The sequence below is a fragment of the Delphinus delphis genome, chromosome 19, assembly GCF_949987515.2.
Source record: "Delphinus delphis chromosome 19, mDelDel1.2, whole genome shotgun sequence".
Classification (NCBI taxonomy): domain Eukaryota; kingdom Metazoa; phylum Chordata; class Mammalia; order Artiodactyla; family Delphinidae; genus Delphinus; species Delphinus delphis.
Genome location: NC_082701.1, coordinates 5,021,900 through 5,042,732, shown reverse-complemented (window position 1 = coordinate 5,042,732; position 20,833 = coordinate 5,021,900). Strand labels below are relative to the sequence as shown.

The following is a 20,833-nucleotide window of genomic DNA, read 5'->3' as shown; positions in this document are numbered from 1 at the left end:
GCGTCCGGAGCCTGTGCTCCGCAACGGGAGAGGCCACAACAGTGAGAGGCCCGCGTACCGCGCAAAAAAAAAAAAAAAAAAAAAAAGTCTGGGCTGGAATGATGCCACCCCAACTTTTTAAAGCACACAACTGCTCTTGTGCCCACCCTGGTTAAAAGCCTCCTAAAGTTCCCTATGACTCTACCCTTGCTTATCTCTCAACTACTTCTCTGCCATTTACCTACCCACATCCAGTCCTAGTCACACCAAACCAACTTGTAGCTGTCCCCAAGTGCAAATCTGTTTCCAATCTCCATTTTCTTGCTTCAGAAAGTCCCCTCTCTGTGTCTGAAATGTCTCCCCTCAGCTAATCGACCTCCTCCTCCAGAAGGCTCCCTCTGCTTCCAGCTTCTGTGTTTGTATAGGATTCTGGGCACACCTCTAACTTAACACTCAACACTACTGTTGGTTTAATTACTTTACCTCCATCCTTTTCCTGTGAGTTCCTTCTCTTATTCCTTGTGGAGTCCCCAAATCCTATCTGGCACGTAGCGAATGCTCATCCAATGTTCACTAAATTTATGATTTAATTACAGAGTAATCGATGACTTTTGGCCTTTGAACCCCTAATTCTCAATTCCTACCTCAGAATCTTGGGCAATAAAAACGACTTGAAATCTTAATGAATTCATCAGTAAACAATTTCTGAGCCCCTGTTATGCATCAGACACTTTTCTAGGTACTAGAGGTAAGTTGGTTACAAAGCAAAGTTCAAAGCCTTAGTCAGAGGAGAGGAACGTAAACGGCGAAGATCATTCCAGGAAGTGATGGTGTTACAAAAATATACAGAAAAATGAGTGAGCGACTGGGGCGATAGCTGTGTGGGCTCTTTGATCTGGGACGGTCAGGTAAGGTCTCTTGGCAGAGGTGATGTTTGAGGTGAGATCTGAAAAATGGGAAGGAAACAACCAAAAATTCTGATGAAAGGGTGCTTTTAGGCTGAGGAAGTAGCAAGTGCACAGGCCCTTAAGTGGCAAAGAACTTGGCAGATTCGAGAACGAGAAAGAAAGCAGAAGGGTGGCAACATAGGGAATAAGGAGGATGATGGTAAGAGACGAGGTCACAGAAATAGGCAAGGGCTGGACTCTGTAGAAAAAGGGTCAGCGAAGCTTTTCTGTAAAGATCATCTAGTGAATATTTTAAGCCATGCCGGCCAAGACCTCTGTTGCAACTACTTATTCTGCTATTATAGCATGAAAGTCGCGTTCATAGTATGTAAGTTAATGGGTGTGACTATGTTCTGATAAACCATTATTTGCGACGGTAGGTGGTGGGCCGAATTTGGTCTGTGGGCTATAATTTGCAAACCCCTGGAGTAGGACATGATAGCCTATGATAAGGGATTTGGATTTTATTCCAAGCGAATAGGTAGCCATTGGAAGGTTTTGAACTATGGCTGTGGGGATGTGTGTCGTAGGTCAGATTTTGCTTTAAAGATATTCCCTGTGACATAATCTACAACAAAAGAATTTATTCTCCTTTCTCCATTAAAAACTCTATTTCAAATTCTCTTTTGAAAACAGGACTAGGTTGGGGGGCAGGGGAGACAGGCTGTGGGGTGGGGGAGTCCATGCTAACTGTCTATAATGTTCACTAGTTACGTGACCTTAGGTTCATTGCTTAATCTCTCTGAACCTCAGTTTCCTACTTAATATAACTGTAATAATAACACCTGTCTCTAAGGGTTATTAAATGGATTAAAAGAGATCATGTATATAAAACATGTCACAGTGCCTGGCAAAGTAGGGGTCCATGATGTCAGTCCCTTTTCCTCTTTTTCCTTCGGTTGAATCTGTGTATGTCACTCTCCCGTCAAGAGAGAGGTAAATGTAAATCTTGGTAACTGAGTTCAAAAACTCAGTTGCACAATGACAGGATTGGTGAGGACTTCCTGGTGATTTGGCTACTACAACAACAAATACAATTTAAATTAATAGAAGCACAATTTCCGATGACAAAAGGGGTGAATCTGTTTGTATTCCATATTAGTCAAACCATATCTGGAGTCCTGGAAGTAATTCTGGGCATGCTAAATTGAGAGAAATTTGGGTAAGTGAAGTACACGCAAAGAAAAATGGCAAGATATGAAAGGGCTTGGGAACCATATCATAATGTAAAATGTATTGGAAATTCTAACACGGTCAAAAAAAAAAAAACTAAAAGAAAACTTGAAAACTGTACAAATAGTTGAAGGTGTGTCATTTGGAAGAAAGACAAGACTCATATCATGTTGGTGTAGAGGTGGGTCACCTTGGACAATGGGATGGAAACTGCAGAGATCAGATTTTCCAGCATCAAAAATCTCCCTGATAGGACAAGTGAACTGTCAATCAATGCAAGCCTTCTAGGAAACACTGAGGAGTCATTCAACAACTGAGATGCTGATAAAGGAATTTTGCAATGAGAGTCCAACCAAACTAAAAGACGTCTCATCACACCTTCCAAATTTCTGATTCCATAAACCTGTGGGGTGCCGTAACCAAGTCTCTGGAGATCAGGAGACCCTCTTGGATTCCAGGGACTGGATCCTTCTCTTGATGTCTCTGGTGAAAAAGAAGATTGTGAGATACATGAATCTGTATTTTATCAAGAAGTAGAGAGACTAGTACAAGATTATTCTTGGTGGGCAGGAGGGAATGGCTAAGATAGAGTGGGTCCCCTCTATGTAAATTGGGTCAGAGTAAATTTCATGTCAGTGAAAAATGGATGGAGATCAGGAGAGAAAAAGCGAGTTCATGAAGGTCCCACCAAAGTTATTCCTAAATCCATCATCTACCTTGACCCTCCGCCATTCTAGACCAGGCCACCATCATCTTTCACCTGGATGGCTACAGTAACCTCCCAAATGGCCCTAATGAGTTGCATTTTTTTTCATAGCACGTGAACAAGAAAATATCAAGGAGTACTATTTGTTTTCGCCTGTCTTCTTCACTCCAAAATGGAAACCCCATGAGGGCATGGGTTATCTCTATCTTGTTCACTGCTGAATCCTGACCCACAGGAGATGTTCCAAAAATGTTTAGGAGAAGAATGAGGAGTATACATCTTCCTAAAGTGGAATACGGCAGCATGAAATTACGGTAACTGGATTAAGTTCAGCATAAAGTCCTGAAATTTCAAGAAACGTATCTAGCAGTAAACTACAAGGGAATGTTCATATTGCCTCACATTTTGCCTGGTTGTTTTAAATAAATGCACATATGACATTGCCTGTCCCATGTTGTATTGGTCTAAAAATGATTCTTCTTCAGATATCCAGAGTCAGGCCTAGTCTGTGAGTGATGGAAAAAGAGTAGCCCAGTCAGGGCCCAGCAAACTTTTTTTTCAGCTGCAAGAAGCAATGGGAGATCCTAAGAAAACACAGGGGAAAGGTGGTGTAAGAAAGGAAAAAAGAGAAATGAGTAGGAAGAGGGAAGTGAAAGAATGAGCGAGGACAGGTAATTAACATTTCTTGTGGGCTTTATTTCATTTAATCTCTATTATGCCCACGAGACAGTATCATTCGAGAAATGAGAATCATTTGAGTCTCAGAGGGATAAGAAAATCGTGTAAGGTCAAGAGGTAGAATGCTATGGTATAGGTTCCCAATAACCTGTTCTGTGGCATTGCCATCAGGTCCGTGGATATGATAAAAGGTTGGTATTTATTAATCACCTACTGTGTATTGGGCACTGCTGAGAACAGAAAGAAAAGCATCTTGTCTGCAGCCTCTGATGTCATGGTTTGCTGCCCAACAGCTGTAGTCAGGGGCAGACCTAGGTTTTGTGGGGCCTGAAGCTTTTTTTTTTTTTTGAGGGGTGAGCTCTTTAAGAAAAGAATATAAATTTTAAAAATATAAGTTTAAGTACAGGGCCTTCAAAGGAGCCTGTGCAAGCTTAAACTTCTTTAGCATCATAGGAAATCCATCTCTGGTATAGCAATAGTTCATCCATTCATTTAATTTAAAAAGTGCCACCGTGGTGCCTCAGAAATGTTCATTTGGGAAATCAGGGGAAGGGGAGGGATGGGATGGCGTTGAGGTGAGAAAGTCAAACACACAGCTCAAACTAATCCATAAGTTCCATTTTAATAATAGTGCAAAAGACTGATTGTAAATGAGTTTTTTCAGTTCCCTTTTGTTTATCCCATTTTGCTAAAAAATTCGCTTTTTGTAAAAATAGTTAAGAGAGAGAGAGCTTTTATTTTGAGTACAAATAAACAAATAACCCTGGATCTGCATACAAGCTTTTTCTGGTCTGGAGGACTCTGCTGTTTCCAATCAAGATCTTGTTGTCAAGGTGATAAGCTCTGCATTTCTGGATTTAGAATAAAAATTCCTCTAACGTATTTTATAATCTGGTGATCTTGGGCTTTGACCAGATCCGGCGGATGGGGGTGAGCAGATTCAGAGGCATGCTCTGCACTCCAGTGTCTGTTGTGTTTTCCTGTGTATCAGACCCACCTGGGGAGCTTGTGAAAACCTTTCTGCCCTTTCCTTCTTGTTCTAACGTAGGAGGAATCCTGTAGAGACCCGTCAATTCTGATGCAGTCAATTCCCAGGCCGCTCCCTGCTAAAAACTGCTCTAAAAACAACCCTGTTTCATGAGGGAGGGATTATAAACGTTCTTAACAAAAAGGGAAACCGAGGAACAGGAAAGTAAGAGACTTGCCCTAGGTCACCTAGCAAGTTTATGTCTCAGCAGAACATTCTGGCTCTAAGAAAGTCTGCCAAAGTTCACACACTGAGGAAAAGAGCACATTTCTAGGAGAAGAGAGAGCAATCTGACAAACGGTAGAGGTTTGGGGAAAGGGGTGGTCGTGATGGGATGGAATATGTTGATTTTAATTGACAACAGGCTTAGGGCACATAAGGGTGTACGAGAACTAATGAACAGTACGGAGACTTTTAAAAAGGACGCTGTGAGTTTTGGCAAGGGGGAAAAATAGAGATTTTGTACCCATGGAGGATAGACTCTGGGCCTGAGTGAAGGGATACTACGGCACAAACAAGGAACAGTCTGCCGTCTGGGTGAGGGGGGGTGGGCAGGGAGGGATTTGCACAGCACCCCGCAGGTCACAGGCCCTCAATCAGTGTTTGTTGAAGGAATTTGCAAAGGAGGAGAGTATAATGTTGCCTCGATTCGATAACTACCATGTTCCTGGTTGCCATGATCCTCGCGTGGGACACAAGCCAGGAATCCCATAAGCAAAAACAGACAATGTGACGTAATAACCAAGTTTGGACGCTGGTTAAGACTGTCAGAGACGTGGGCCCAGTAGTGAAACCAGCCTGAGATGAGAATGCAGACTCACCCCCTTAAAATCACTTCCCCAATCAGCTTGGGGTGTGTGTGTGTCAGGGGGAGGTGGGGTGTCTCAGTGTTGGGGGTGGGAGGGAAGGAGTGATTTCATCTGTTTAATGAAAAATGACCTGAACGATTCTCTGATCCTGGAAACTCCCATGTAACTGAGGCCAAGGAAAATAGGATTAGGTCTTACTACTTCTACGATGGCTTTGCATCTTCTCAGAATGAGTTAAACTGGAGGGAACAGAAAAAGAAGGGAATCTCATGTCGTTGTGTCTGCAGATAAAGGAGACTTAATGGGACAGATTTCCCCCTGGTCTCCTTCAGACAGTTTTACTTTGGCTTCCTTTGCCTTTTCAATGGACACCCCGTTTCTTTACTATGTGTTCATAATCACAGAAGGTTTGCTCTAACCCCCTTTGGCATTCTGTCTTCTGACAAGCTACTGATTTCAGGGCTAATATTCCCCCTCTGACTTCTTCAAGCGAGCAGCTTTTGCCCTGAAGCATGAGGGTGTTAAAACCACAACAAACATCTTTGCCAGAATGGCAGCTACGGCCATGTAATTCTCTATGTGACCTAAGGGGGTGGCACTTTTCAAGATTTTTCTGCTTTGAGTTTTGGGGACACAGTCTTTTCTTCAGAGCAGGTTTTAGGATTGTCAAAAGTGCGCATACAAAATAAAGAACATCACAATGATTGGGATGTCATGGTCCCTTTGGTGCCCCAATTCTTCAAACCATCCTTTTAACAGGAGAACCAGATGAGTAAGTCCACAGGCCATTGTCTTTTTAATGCAATGTATATTTATTGTAAACAATAATATACAAAAAAAAGAAAGGATGAGAAAAAGGAAAGGTAAGTTTCACAGAGAAAACAAAAGGTTTGGGGGGGAAAACAAGCAAAACAAACAAAACACAAACACAAACCAAACCTTACCTAAAGACAAAATATGATTTAAATGCCAGGTTTCTTAAGTTACAGGAATATTTTTTTTAAAAAAAGATCTGCTTTTATACAGAAATGGAAAGATGCCATATTATAAGAGTGCTTTAAGATTTTACTCTACTGACTTCTAAAACTGTTAATATATCTTTTTTTAAATAAAAAAAAAAGTTTGCTGTCTTTTTTAAAAAGCAATCCTCACTCCCCAGCCACAGAATTAAGAATTAAGGTCTGTCAGTGGGCTGACCCCCCTCCCCGCTCCTCCCCCTCTCCAAGAGAAAACGAAGGGGAACATCGATGACACACGCTTTTGACACATTGAGTCACAACACGCACACACGCACACGCGCACACACACAGTTTAGGCAGCCCAAAGATCTGTGGCAGAAAACACTGCAAATGACTCAGTGATACACTACATCTGCAAACTCTCATTTGTACAAAAAGAGAAACAAGTTTCCAGTTTGTTTTCAACAAAACAACAAAGAGGAAAAAAAAAAAGGACAGACAAAAAGGCATTTATACAAATCTAGGACAAGGAATCCAAAGAAACTTGTTTTTAATAAAAAAAAAGATTAAAGAGATAAATAAAAAAAACTGGTTACAGTTAAGGACATAATTTAACAACAGATGACCATACCCTTTGAGGACGCGGCTCCAACAACCTATTTTAAAGAAGGTAAATTTAAAAAATTAAAAAAAAAAAGAGGAAGATTTTTTTGTTGTTTTTAATTAAAACCTCTCCTTACAAAATAAATAATCTTAGCACATGGAATGTCTTGAAGTTAACTGCTGGTTTTCAGAGAGGCACAGGTGACAGTGTAAGTGAGAGGATTCTAGCATCTGTGTTCCACATGGGGCCCGGGCAGGCAACCAGGGGGCAGTGTGCTGGGGCACAGTATTGGCTGCTGAAACATTCCCCAAACAGATTTCGTCTCCTTTGCTTGCTTTTTGCTTCTTTCTTAAGGTTGCGGTGAGCGAGCAAACACAGGAGGGTAAATGCACTAGAAGAGGGCACAAGGATTTTCCAGCAGCGTGGTTTTAAGGCTTTAAGGTGTTTTTCTCGTTTAGAAAACATATATATGATAAAGCTTACCAAATGCTTACCAAATCGTCTCTAGACTATTGTTTACTTCCGTATTTGCAAAGTAAGGCCTTGATTTTTCTAAGGCAACTCCTCCTTGAATCAGAAAGCCTGAGGAATTAAGCAAAGCTAACCCCCCAAACTGATCACGTAACACAAATCTGTGGCTTCTGTAGGTTAATACAACACACACACTTTTTTTTTTTGTCTGTTTGTCTGTAAGAGAAAGCAAATCTGTACAAAAATACTCTGGTTGCAAGAAAAGCTAGGGCACGCTGTTCGACTAAGTAGTTTAGCTGTTGGAAAAATAAGAGCATTTAATTTTTTTTATCTAAAAATATGTATAAATCCCCTCAAAATGGTAATGAATCATACACAGTACATACTAAAAATATTTAAAATAGAGAATATTCCTCACAGAGGACTTTTTTCTTTAATTACTGCTAAAAAATAATTACAAAGTCCAAACAGGCAGAGAGACTGAGCCAACTGGTCACACGAATCTCCATCACCCTCCACGCTTGCTTTGAAGGTTTCCAGTCCAGTTTCCCGTCGGTTCTGCTGGTCCGTCTAGCCAAGAGTGGCCTGGCCACTGATTCACAACAAGGTGGTAATGCGTTTGGATAGTCAATGTTTCTGTCTTGTAATCTGAGTTCGACTTGCCTTCAGCGTACATGTCTTTAAAGGTAAGAAAAAAAAAAAATGTCCAAAGGAAATTCTGGTTGGTTGCGTTATTTCTTGGGTTCTTTTTACGATCATGGCGGCCATCGTCGCTCTCTAAGCGTTCCTCAAGGTCTGGTGAGCTGTGTGTAGACGGGCTGTTCCCAGTGCTGGGGGCTGTGGGTCTGCGGGATGGAAGGGACCCCGGAGGTGTCGGCGATGGGGGTGTACATGGGCCGCTGCGCCGGGTTCATGTAGGTGAAGGTGGAGTAGAGGCCGGAGCCCTGGCCCGCCGCATGGCTGTAGTAGGAGCCGGAGTTCTGGTGGTCAGTGTAGTCGTACTGCGAGCGGGTGATGGGCGGGTAGGACGGGCTGTAGTGCGGGAGGCTGAAGGGGCTGTAGGCGATCTGCTGAGGCGAGTGCTGCTGCTGCTCGCTGTAGTGGCTGGGACTCAGCTGCTCCGTCTTGATGTGCGTTCGCTGGGCCTGGCCCGGCTCGCTGCTCAGCGTGGTCAGCGTGTGCGCCTGCGCGGGCGGCTGCGGGGGCGCCTGCGCGGACGGCTGGGGGGGCGCCTGCGCGGGCGGCTGCGGGGCCGCCGGCGGGGCCGGCGGGGGCGCCTGCGGGGGCGGCGGCGGCGCCTGCTGCTTGGACATCCACACGTGGCTAGCGCCCGCCGGGGTGGCAGCTGTGCTGCTGATGCCGTAGCTGCCCGTGTAGGTGACCTGGCCGTGCGTGGCCGGCACCCCCGGGTGGCCATTGGGCGGCAGGTACTGGTCGAACTCATTCACGTCGAAGGTCTCGATGTTGGAGATGACGTCGCTGCTCAGCTCGCCGATGTCCACGTCGCGGAAGTCGATGGGGGGCTGTCTGCCCCCCTCTGGCAGTGGGCGCCCCTCTCGCTTCAGGTCAGCCTTGCCCGGCTGCACGTCGGTTTTGGGGGTGGTGGGTGGCGTCGGTGGACCCTGCGATTGCCCTGAGGACGATAGAGGAAGAAACACAGGGCAATCAACCAGGGCTGTACGGAGGCTTTAGTCTCAGGAACCCTCCTGGGACACCCCCCCCCCCCGCTAAAGGGTCCCGTATCCGCGGGGGAGGCGCGCTGCGCCCGACAGAAATCGCTGAATGATTAACTCGCCGGTACACACTCGGCAGTCTCCTTTTATCAGGGGAGGGTCTGAGGCCCGGAGGGTCCGGAAGACCAAATTGCTACTTGTACAAGAGCCCTGTGTGTGCTTTTAGGCTGGGGGAGCAAAGAGAAAAAGGGAGAAGCCCTGTAAGGCTGTAAAGGCATTTTACCCCGCAATAGAAATTACTGTTAGGGTGCAGGGATTAGGTTGGGGTGTGTGTGTGTGTGTGTGTGTGTGTGTGTGTGTGTGTTTTCAGGGACTTGGCGCAGGGGTTAGTGTGTTTCCCTCCCCAGGGAGCGCCAGGTCCCTAAGCAGAGCCCACTAGGTGGCTGGGGGCCCGGGGGTGTGCCAGAAGGGGCGCGGTGGCCAGGCCGGGGTGGGGGCCGGGAGGAGACTCACCGGAGTGCTCGCCGGGGGAGTGGACCTCGCTCATGCCGGAGGAGGAGTGCGGCGAGTCGGCCTGCAGCGCCTTGAAGATGGCGTTGGGGGAGATGTGCGTCTGCTCTGTGGCCTCCTCGGCCTCCGCCTGGCCGTTCTTCACCGACTTCCTCCGCCGCGGCTGGTACTTGTAATCCGGGTGGTCCTTCTTGTGCTGCACGCGCAGCCGCTCCGCCTCCTCCACGAAGGGCCGCTTCTCGCTCTCATTCAGCAGTCTGGGGGCGGGGTGGGGGGGGTAGCAGACAAAAAGAGAGAGAGAAAGAGAGAGAGGGAGGGGGGCTCCGTGAAACCGGCTGAGCTGTCAGGTCGGCGGGAGGAGGAGGTGACCCCCACCCCTCGGCTTCTTCGAACACAGCCCCCCTTCCTTCCTCCTCCCTGCTCTCCAACCACTACCGCAACTCGAAACTTTTCTTTAAAAAAAAAAGTAAAAGAAAAGAAATAAACAAAAATCTCCGTTCTTCTAGACCGACCTGAGGGGACCCTCCCCGCCCCGCCCTCTCCCCTTCTCTCCTAGTTTGGAAACCCTGGAGATGAAAATAGCTTCCCGCGGCTCCCGCTCTCCGGGCCTTTGCTACTGGAGTTATACCCGCCCCCCCTTCCGTCCGCAACACCCTTTAAAAACTTTCTGAAAAACCACTTAATCTGCAAGGAGCTCCTCCTGCCCACCCCCACCCCCGCCACCGCACTCACACACACTGCACCCACCTATTTCCAGCAGCCTCCCTTCTCGCCCCTCCTTCCTGCCACGGGGCCCTCTAGCCTCGGCTTCTCCCCCCACCCTGCATCCCATCTCCGTGGGCGAAGGGCTTCACGGGGGAGCGCAGTTCGAGGGAGGGGGAGGCGGATTTCAATTCCTTGGGATTGAACTTCACTGCGGCGGGAGATCCGGCCGGCAGCCCTCTCCCACCGAGTCTCCTGCTGGTGTTCTCCCCTCCTCTGGCCATCTTCCGCCCCCCGCGCCCCGCCGCCCCTCCCCGCTCCACCTACCCCCTCCCCCTTTCCCCCAAGAGCAATCCAAGAACTTTGTCAAACTCTGAGCCAAGTTACACCTCGTCCCCATTCCTCCCCCTCGCCTCCCCCCCGCCCCACCCCGCCTGCTCCGGGACCGGCAACTCCCTCCTGCTGGGAGGCGGGGCGCGGAGAGACGGTCCCGGCCAGCGCCCCCCGTCGCCGCCGCGGAACCCACCCTGCCGCGCCCGCCCTACCTCCAGAGTTTGCCCAGCGTCTTGCTGAGCTCGGCGTTGTGCAGGTGTGGGTACTGGTCGGCGAGCTTCCTGCGCGCCGCCTGCGCCCACACCATGAAGGCGTTCATGGGCCGCTTGACGTGCGGCTTGTTCTTGCTCGAGCCGTTGACGCGCACCGGCATGGGTACCAGCGTCCAGTCGTAGCCCTTGAGCACCTGGCTGACGGCCTCGCGGATGCACACGGGGAACTTGTCTTCTTCGCTCTCCTTCTTCAGGTCCGGCTCGCCCTTGGGGAACGTGTTCTCCTGGGGCCGCGTGTTCTCGGTGTCGGAGCCGGAGCCCGAAGGGCAGGGCGAGCCCGCCGAGTCCTCGGACATGGAGGGGCTGGGGGCACCGGACAGGCCCTTCTCCTGCTCGTCGGTCATCTTCATGAAGGGGTCCAGGAGATTCATACGCAGGCCCGGGACAGGGGGCGGGTGGCCGGGAAAGGCGAGAAGCCGCGGCGGCTCGGGGGCTCGAGGCGCGGGCTACTCTCCCCTCGGCTGCCCGGACGCGGGGCGAGCGGCTCCCGGGGAGCCTGGCGCGTCACTCGGCCGCAGCGGCGAGCTTTTAGGAAGGCGCGCGGGGGCCAGCCCGCAGCTGCCCGCTCCAAGTGGGGGAAGGCGAATTGGAGAGGAGGGGGGGAAGAAAGCAAAAAGCGGGGGGCGACTGCACCCCTTCTCTCCTCCTCCTGCAAAGAAAAGTTCCTGGAGTGAAACTGGCAAGTCGCGGCGCCACTCAAGTTCCCAGTCAGTTTCAAGCTCCGCACTCCGCTCTCCAACTCCCAGCCCAGCGGCTCTTTAATAAATACACCCCCTCACCTTAGAGACGTCAGCCAATCACAGCACGGCATTTCAGGTTTCAGGGCTTGGCAGGCAGCTGATTGGATCCACTTCGGGGGGGAGGAGGATTGTGGCGCTGGGCAGGGTGTTGAGAGGGGAGGGGCGGAGCGGGGAGGGGAGCGCAGCCGCTGGTCCGCCGGTGGGGGGTTGGGGGGGTGGGGTGCTGCGGGGAAAGCGGGGGACCCGGGACGTCCAAGTGTGTAAGTTTGCCGTGCTCTGGTAATGTCAGAATTCGGTGCCGTCTCCGCGCGAATCTTTGCGCGCCCGTGTGTGTGTGTGTGTGTGTGTGTGTGTGTGTGTGTGTGTGTGTGTAGACTAGGATCTCTCCCCACCCCCAAGCATTTCTGTTCGTTGTTTTCTCCGCGGTCCCGGGGACTTAGTCGGAGTTTGCCATATTCGAAAAGCTGTCGCTCCTGACTTAAATCATAGCCCAGTTTCCGCGCCTGGAGCCGGCCTCCGCCGAAAGCGCTTAGAAATTGTATTGCGAAGCAAAAGTTTTAGTGACTCAACGCCCGCCGTTCCTCGGTAATAATCCATATAAATAGATTTAACATGCTCTGGTTCGCCGGGGCTGGTGCGGCTGGTCGGGATTCGGCTGCGCTCCTGCAAAGGGAATCAATGAAAACCACAGCGAGGTCCCCGCTCAGGCTGGCGGCCGCAGCGACGCCGCAGCCCCGCGCTCGCGGGAGCCGTCCCGCGCGCCTCACCGACCTTGAACTCTGACAAGTCCTTCTCCAGCCGTCCCCTCCCCAGCCCCCCACCCCGCCGACCCTCCTCCGTGACAGGGCGACTGCTCGGAGGTTCTGCTTTTCACTTCTGGTCGAATCAGAACGTCAGCAGAGTTGCCCCTGGAAAGAGTTTGCATACTGCTCTGGCTTTGAGAAGTCGAACTTTGCGAATGTGGCTGTCCTGGGCCGCGAGGCTGAGGCCAGTCCCTTGGTTTGAAAAGGCCAAACCAATGGGCACCACTGCAGACAAAACACTTCACTTTGGTGGAGTCGTGCCGCTTTCGCCCTTTTTTTTTTTTTTTTTTTTTTACAAAACACCTGGAGCGGTGAAGCGCCTGTCGTCCTGACTTTAGTCGGGTCCTTTAGGACTTGCAGACGTTCCGGAGTTCTGGGGAGGGGGCTGGGGGTGTCTCTGATGTATTTCACGTGTGATTTGAGCACAACCTTCGTGTTTACACGAACTGCTTAGAGCTTGGTTGGCTCTCTGTTCTGGGAGAGAAGAAAAATCTTAGTCGCCTGCGGGTTACATGTCTCCAGAATCACAAATAAACGCACAACTGTGGAAAATGCAGTTTTAAATGTTCCCCCCACCCCTTTCTGGCTCTCGCCAATGTTCGCCTCCGAATTAAATTATTGTTAGTGTCCATCGGCCCGCATCATATCAAAGACTTCTTATTTCTAATTTGCAAATTGCGGACACTCTTGCAAGATTTCAAAGAATGTTTTCCTTGAAGAATTTTTTAAAATCTCGTTTTAAAAAAGTCTTTCTGAAGAAGTCAACATTTGTTACAGGAAATGGAACTCTTCAGAAGGTAGTCAGCTACAAACCTGTTAAACAATATTTACTTTTTAAACGAATGTAACTCACAAGTGGATGTCTTTAGTACCCTGTAGCTTGTTTACCCGTTTGAGAGACATCATACAATAGCCTTGTATTCATGGCTCCGTGAATACGCTCGGAAAGTATAAGAACAGCTTCGTCCTTTCTTAGGAGAAAAAAATCCCGGTTAGTATGGACTGATTTCTGTATCCTAGGGAGGGACAGTTGTTCGTATAACTGTGCCTTCGCAGACACCTGACCCAGGAGGGGACTCAGAGGCCAGAACTTCGGGCAGAAGTTTTAACCAGGCCATCTGTATTTAGTCGCATTTTATTGTAATTCCCATGTTTACTGGCATAAAGGCAGTGAAGACGACTGTGACTTTAAGATATTTTGGAGGATTTCACTAAATATTTGTCAAGATAAATACGTACACATAATATATTCTTAGTACAATTACGTAATAGGAGATACGTAATATATCGCATTTTAAATCATAAGTTACCGCGGTGTATCCCTTTTCTGTTCGTTTGATGCCAGCATTTTTGTATCTTTTTGAAAACCTGTGGTAAACAATCAGTTGACTTTAAAAACGGACTGCAGTTTTTAGCTGTATCCAGAGGGGGCGCCAAAAGCCCAGAAACTGTCTGACACAGAAACTGCGGAAAACTTAGACGGTGGTGGAGAGGGGGTGGTGTGTTCCATTCAGTCAGGACTGCGTGTTGCTGCTGAGATTTATCTCGGCAGAAATTCCTACTCGATATCCCCTCCCGTGCGGATCCACCTCTGGGCATCCCAGTTAGGGGAACTGGGAGGTGTGTGTCTAGGGCACGGGGCAAAAAAAAAAAAAAAAAAAAAAAGCGTTCGGGATGCCTGACGTTTCTGTTCTGCACAGAACGGGGACACCGAGACCACAATGACCCTGGGCTCCCAGGTGCCAAGCGTCGCCCTCTGCTCGGCGTGCCGGGACCAGGCCAATTCTGACCCGTGAGCACCGTCCATTAGCCAGTGGGGGCGATCCTGCCTTTCTGCAAGCGGTCGGGTGCCAACACTCCTCCACCTCTCTGCCGGGGCTCTTCTGCGTCGCCCTTGACCTCCCTAACCTGCCCAGGGAAGAACGCTCGCAGTCCCCGACCGGAGCACCTGAGTCAGAGAGAACCCGAGGGAAAGAAACCCGTGCCACAATGTTCCGCTTACAGATCGGGAAACTGAGGCTGTCGGCCCAGTTTCAGCCAGAGCGCTCTGCCTGGGAGCTAAACAGTCTAGTGGGGCTGAGGGAGGAAAAGGACGCAGATCAAGAAAAGGGGCAGGCGATGGACCGCACTCCACGGATCCCGAGTCGCGCGCTTGGGTCCCGCTCCGCAGCCAGCGCCGCGAGGTCTGCCGCCGGGAGCGGAGCCTTGGAGGTGCGAGCGGATCCTAAGGGAAACCTCGGGAAACCGAGGTCTGGGATACCCCCCCCCCCCACCACCACCACCACCACCACCACCACCGCTTCTCTACTTCTCGGCGTCGGGGGCCGGCGCCGGGCTCAATTTCCCCAGCCCGGGCGGCCAATCTCCCTCCGCGCCTACGCGGGAGCCCAGGCAGGAGCCCAGGGGTGCTGGCGCTGAGCAAGTTTCCCTGGCTCGGGGGGTGGGGGGGGGGGGGCTGGCGCAAACGCCGGGGGTCTTGGGGGGGTTCCGTCTCGGATGGGGGTGGACGGTGTGAGCGGATGGGGTTCCCTTTGCCTGGGGAATTAAGGACCACGACCTCCCTCTACAAAATTCCTTAGCAAAAGTGGGCACTGTGTCTAAATCCGTTTTCTGCAGGGAGGCAAGTCCTGGAAGAAATTGGTCGGGGTGAGAGCGGCAGCATCTCCCAAAGATCTCAGCCCCGGGCAACGTTTTCTACATAAGTGCTCAGGACGAGGGATGCCCCTTCTCTGTGCCAGTTCCCCTGGCCTGGTTCCCTTGAGGTCAAAGACCCCAGTCCCTGGCGGAACACTTAGGTCCCTGGCCCTCCCTCCGCTGCCAGCCGCTCCTCGGTAATTAGCACTTTTCACTGGGCGTGGAGCCTGTTTGCCTGTCGCTCTTTGCGCCGGACACCAGTTCTCTTTGAAAAGGAGCGGCAGGTAAGCTTGTCCCAGGACAAGCGTTGGGCCGGACGGCAACAGCAAGACAGCAGAGGAAAGTCCCAGGTCGCTTCGTTAGGTACGCAATAAATATCTGTTGACCGGCCAAATAAATGTGATCTTTGGACATCGCAGGCCTCCAGACCTCCCAGCAACACGTTCCATAAACGCATGTGACTGTATGTTTCTCCATGTAAATTTCTCCCCAAACGGGCGCCCTACTCTGGGAGATTAACCGACCAGTGTCACCCAAGACTATATAATTTCAGCGCCCCTAAAACTGCAGGCCGAGAGGGGCATTTCAGTTTTCTTCCCCTCTCTGTTTTCGAAGAGAAAAGGGGGTGAGGTGGACGGGAGGAGGTGTCGGGTGAAGGAGGCACGAACCGTCAGTGTGCGCCCCTGTGACCCGGCCGGGCCGGGGGCGCGGACCCTAGCCAAAGCAAGAGACTGGATGAGCTAGTCCAGGGCTGGCCGGGTATCCGAGGGGGAATGGAGGGGTCGGAGTGGGGAAGTCTCAGTCCCAGTCCCAAAGGGACTTGGCTTCCAAAGGGAGTGTGCGCTTTTTTTTTTAAACCTTACTTTTTCGAAAATATCTGTTTTTAGTCAAGGTACAAGGGAGCCACGCATCATTCGGATTGCTTCCACGCATGCATCCCTAGAACGGCCTGCAGGAAATTTCCTGGGCCAAGTGTTTTTTTTCTTGTCCCTCCACAATTTTCCTCTTTTAAAAATCTCTCAGGCATTTTCAGCTGAAGGTGCTTTTGCCTTGATGTTTTAAAAATACAAATAAAATAAGCGCTCGACGCAGCGGTGCCTCGGTTGCCGACGGCTCCACAGGGTCAGGGCGCTCACTTCAGCCCCCAGGAGTTTCCTCTGTAGATCAGATTCCCACCTGCCTCCCCTCGGGACCCCTTTCGGTTCAGGGTGTGTTCGGTCCCAGGGAAGGAACCGACAGAAAAGAGCTGAGATTCTCAGGACTTTTGTGCCGATTCCCCAAAGGGACGGCGGGTTCTAGAGCGAGGACTTAATCTCAGCCTGAGGGGACTCTAACAGCTGCTTCCTCTAAGATGTCCTCAGGGGTGGGCGATTATTTCGGATCTTTATGAATCTGCGAAATGTTTCCATCCAACTACAAAAGGAAGAAATGCTATTATTGAACAATCACGCAGATAACTGTCAGAATGAAAGACAAATTATCTTGTGTCTTTCTCGCAGTCCTTTTCTATCCCTGGGGCAGAACGCATCTCCCGGGTTTCTGGCACCTCTACGTTCTCAGGGCCGAGCCGGGCATCCTCCCTGCCGAGACTTGGGCCCCGCTTCGGAGCGGCGTGGGCGAGGCTCAAGGGCAGAGAGCGCAGCTGGGTCGCCTGCCCTCCGGTCGGAGCTCAGGCGGCAGCGGTAGCGCGTTCTGCCCCGAGGGCCCCGGGAAGGCCAAGGCCATGAGGTCAGCCCCCAACTTTCGAGTTTCCCCGGAGTGAAGTCTTAAGGCGGAGGGTTCTCAGAGCTGTGACGTCGCAAAAACTGTAGCGGGTAGGCGGACCGAGAGCCTGGTTATACAGCCTTGGGGGTTCTCCAGGTGGGGGCCACAGGGAACCCGGGGGACCCGCTGGGCTTCCTGCCTTGTCATTGTTTATTTCAAATTAATTTCTTAGTCCGCGTCGCTTTCCGCAATCCTGCAGGAAGGACAGGCAGCATGATGACCTGATTCCCTCCCGGGGTTGCTTCAAGGGAGAAGCAAGGGGTGTCTCTGGTTCTCTCCCAGCTTCCAATAGGCAGATGAGGCATTTTGAGAAAGCAGGTTTTCTTTTCTTTTCCTTTTTCTTTTTTTTTCTTCTCTCCGTGACATTTTTCTCCCAAGGCCCTTTCACTGATGTAAAAGGAGTAAGTAAACTCTTAAATGCCCCCCCCACCCCCGCCGCCCGCCCTTTTTGACGAGCGTGAGATTTGGCCTGGCATAGATGAGAACAGGGTTTTTGTTGTGTTGTTGCTGTCGTGGTTGTTTTTTGTATCCTCGCCTTTACATCGTTAAGACCCAGAAAACTCTCACAGTGTCCGTGTCTCCATCTTTGGGACAACACGGGTGTACTTCCAATGGGAAAGAGCAGATTGCTTATGTCTCACTGAGTTCTTGGGCTGGAACCTGCTGCTCCCCCAGTTTCCTGGTGGGAGGAAACATGAGAGAAGGCCCAACAGCCTGGACGAGGCAGGAGTGGTGGCAGAAACGACTTCCCTCCCCGGTGCCCCTAAAGCTCACAAAACTGCCGGCTTCTCACCTGCCGTCATAGCCACGCGCCACGCAGAGACAAATAGCAGTTCTCCGTATAATTTAAGGGTAGGGTCACTAGAGATTCGGACCTCAGGGCATTTATTATTCTTCAAAAGGGACAGGTAGTCTAAGACAGCCTAAACGGAGGCATCTTTTCCTTCAATACTCCCTTTCTGGGAGCAGTGGCGACGTCTCACAGGTTGGGAGGCTGTCCTCGGAAAAGTGGTGTCTGATGGAAGGAGGGTTCTATCTCCAGTAGGAAAGGAAGGTAGGGTGGGTAGTCTTGGCTCACATGCCCTATCCTGGCTTTCACCCCCTGCCTCCAGGGTCTGCTCCTCCACCAGAGGCCTGGCCCGTGAAGGAGCCCCGAATCCAGCTGTTGTTTGAACCTCAACTGTCCTAAACGCATGAGGTATCATGGGCAGCAAACCAGGTGCCTCTGGTGCTTGCAGATTTCCAAGGTGTGGGTCACCCCGGACGGCTGTGCGGGAACGGGCCCCATAGGTCTGAGTGTTGTCTCCAGGACCCCAGATAGTGGAGTACAGTTCTGGGTGGAGGAAGTACAGCGTAGTGGGGACATCTTGCTCTCTCCATTCCCATACCCTTTCCTGTCATTCTTTCCCTTGTCATCTCTGTCCCAGAGAGCCCAACCTTAGTCATCCTCAGCTCCCACATAAATCAGTTCAGTGGACATTGCTTGGTGGGCGGGCTATGTGCCTGAACATCCAAAGGGGACAAGACTGCTGTCGTCTCCCGTTCTGCTTTCCATCAGAATTCAGCCTCTGAATTCCACCCATCCCCTGCTTTGTCCTCTGGGCTCACGATGTTCTGAGATCTGCTCTCCCTGCCTCTGCCATGATTTCCCCTCTTCCTGCCCTGAAAGAATGCGTGGGTCGCAGAGAGCTACTTCCCATCCTCGCGGCTCCATCAAAGTGCTGAGGGAGAAGTGGTCCTGAGCTCCTGGCTCAGTGTCCGACCCCTTTCCATCTCCTCCCTCTTGCCCCCAGAGCTCACCTCTCTCCTTCTGTCCCCACTGATGCCGTTCTGCCCTGTGCCGCAGCCGTCATTTTCCCCGCCCCCCCCTTTCTTGGTCCAAGCCCAGAAACGCCTTGTAGTGTGGGATATACGCTTCACTCTCTCTTTGGAGGACATCTGCCAACCAGCACAGTGGTGATGACAGTTTCCAGATGATTTTCCAGGAGCAAAGAAATCTTCTGAGGGAGGAGAGGGTGGCATTGGCCAAACGCTGAGTGGGCTGAATGTTGTGGTTCCGGAGAGGCCCAGGAAGGTGGGGTTTTGGGAGGCTCCAAGATTTCTTTTTCCCCTTTCGATTCTGCCTAAAGCAAAACTCACTAATTGCTTTTTATTTTCCTGGCACGGAGGAGGCTCTCTTGATTCTGAGTCTCCTCCAGGAGCTTAGATCTGAGGAAAGCAGGGTTTCAGAGTGATATTGGTGGAGGTGTTTGCCTCCAAGCTCCCTTCCTCAGCTCAGCAAGGCCTGAGACCTGCTTTGGCCAAGTCTTGGGTTAGTATCAGTCAAGAGGACCGGACAGGTTAGGCAGAGGATGGCAAGAACGGTCACCGACCCCTTCCTTTGTCCCCAGGCTTCGCCAGCCCACGTTTGCCAAGGGCACTTTGATTTTCAGTCAAACAAACCAGGAAGTGACGGTGAGGCTGCTTTTGAGACTTAAGAATGGGTTCAGAGGAAAGACCAGGTTCTCTTTTGATTCTAAGAAATCCCAAGCAAAGCTTCCTTGGAATTTCCTTAGAAAGAATTATTGATTTGCCTTCATTTCCTCATTCCTGAGAGTAGTCCTAATTCCTCAGGTGTTTCCCATGTTTCTTTGGTTGTTTCTCAATGACTCACGTATTGAAGCGGCCCAGCCTTCCTGGATTTATGTACTGGTTTAGACCTCATCTTCGAGAGTTTCCTTTCTCATGGGCTGGGGAGCCTTCCTTACAACCCTTGCTGGCAGCACACCTCTCCCTTTGCAGGGAAGGGTGTCTCTCTCGGATAAAAGCTGCCCTCATCTACTGTTCTCTTGGGAAAGATGTGAGTCTTATTCAGACTATGGAGTAAATGACTATATACTTAGTATATTCTCAGTCTCAGAGGTAGCCAGACGTTTACAGGAGATAGAGATCCAAGGTCTTCACAGATCTAACCCCTCTGTGAAGACTTGAGGTCTCCCCAGGAATGGATACTTGCTCCTATCTCTCTGTTTTTATAACATTTTGTTCATGCCTCTTTGTGTTGTCATTTGTCCTTTGTGCGGATATGCTCACCGTTAAACTGTGATCTCCTTGAGGACAAGTACAGAGTGTTATTCTCTTTGTATCCCCAGTCTATATGCCACAAAGACTCTGCCGAATAAAGATTCATTTAGAGAATGAATGACCAAAATTTAGCCACAGCAATGAATATCTAATGGTAGATTTCTGCTAGTCACGTGGTGAGACACCTTGGCTGGTCGGATGAGATATCTTTATGGCTCCCCTCCAAAATGTGTCCCGTAGACGGCTGCCTATGCCACTCACAAGGAAGTATGTCCTTGTTCTGGAATCCTCTTTTAAGTTTCCTACCCTCTGACTTCCTCCTATAGGAAAGAGTGTTGGAGACATGCCTTTGGAGAATTTTTGGAGTGATGGATGTAAAGCTTTTAGATTACAATCTTTGTACATTTCTGGCCTGGATTTACAGGTTCTGAGAAAACAAACCACAAACTGAAATCATTATTAACATATCAGAACCTCTAAAACCCCCAGACCTTGCTACCCAAATATACAAGGATAATAAATATTTTTTTCTTCCTGGTTTTCTTGCTTTGCTTTTCTAAGCGTGAGGTACAGTCCTTTCATGGATGAGCCGCGGTGCCCGGTGTGGCTGCCTGTCGAATGAATGGTGGGCGGGGAGAGTGGGGAAGGGGGGTGGTCCGGAGCAGAGTAGACAGTTATGACCTGGCTTTCCTCTGCAGCTCCCCTAAGAAAGGCATTTTCTTTCCTCTGCCAAGGGCGCTGCTGTTTGTTTGGAGAAGGAGGGCTGTGGGTATGGAATTAGGGGTGTCATGTGGGCTGCACATGTGGCTGGAGCTACCTGAAATCTGCAGGCTAATCAGTCCCAGGAGCCCCAGAAGCACAAATCCCTCCCCTACTCCTCTTTGGGGGCGGGGGGGATTTAAAGGGAAAGAGAGAATGAAAGTGTGTGTAACGTGGATGTACGATGTCCAGGGACTTGGGGGACTCTTGCAGGAATGTCTGGACCT

The 20,833-nt window shown here is 50.3% G+C and overlaps 1 protein-coding gene and 1 long non-coding RNA gene across 2 annotated transcripts in view; one reads left to right on the top strand and one right to left on the bottom strand.

The window, feature by feature from the left end:
* Positions 1 to 6,117: 6,117 nt before the first annotated feature.
* SOX9 (SRY-box transcription factor 9) lies at positions 6,118 to 11,560 on the bottom strand. Its single transcript, XM_059996404.1, has 3 exons — positions 10,784 to 11,560; positions 9,540 to 9,793; positions 6,118 to 8,986 (listed from the first exon to the last, which is right to left on the bottom strand). The coding sequence occupies exons 1-3, from the start codon at positions 11,212 to 11,214 to the stop codon at positions 8,142 to 8,144; spliced, it is 1,530 nt and encodes a 509-aa protein (XP_059852387.1). The 5' UTR covers positions 11,215 to 11,560; the 3' UTR covers positions 6,118 to 8,141.
* Positions 8,819 to 20,833, top strand: part of LOC132414098 (uncharacterized) — an 81,394-nt gene continuing 69,379 nt past the window's right edge. The window contains exon 1 of the long non-coding RNA XR_009516894.1: positions 8,819 to 8,918. This is a non-coding gene — a long non-coding RNA (uncharacterized lncRNA). The remainder of the gene's footprint in view (positions 8,919 to 20,833) is intronic.

Bases quoted from the DNA above. Each gene is read 5' to 3' on its own strand.
- SOX9 (XM_059996404.1), bottom strand. From the start codon at position 11,214: ATGAATCTCCTGGACCCCTTCATGAAGATGACCGACGAGCAGGAGAAG. The intron at 9,794-10,783 runs GTAGGGCGGGCG...CCCCGCCCCCAG, and splicing joins ACGCTGGGCAAACTCTGGAG to ACTGCTGAATGAGAGCGAGA. The intron at 8,987-9,539 runs GTGAGTCTCCTC...TATCGTCCTCAG, and splicing joins CTCCCCCGGCGAGCACTCCG to GGCAATCGCAGGGTCCACCG.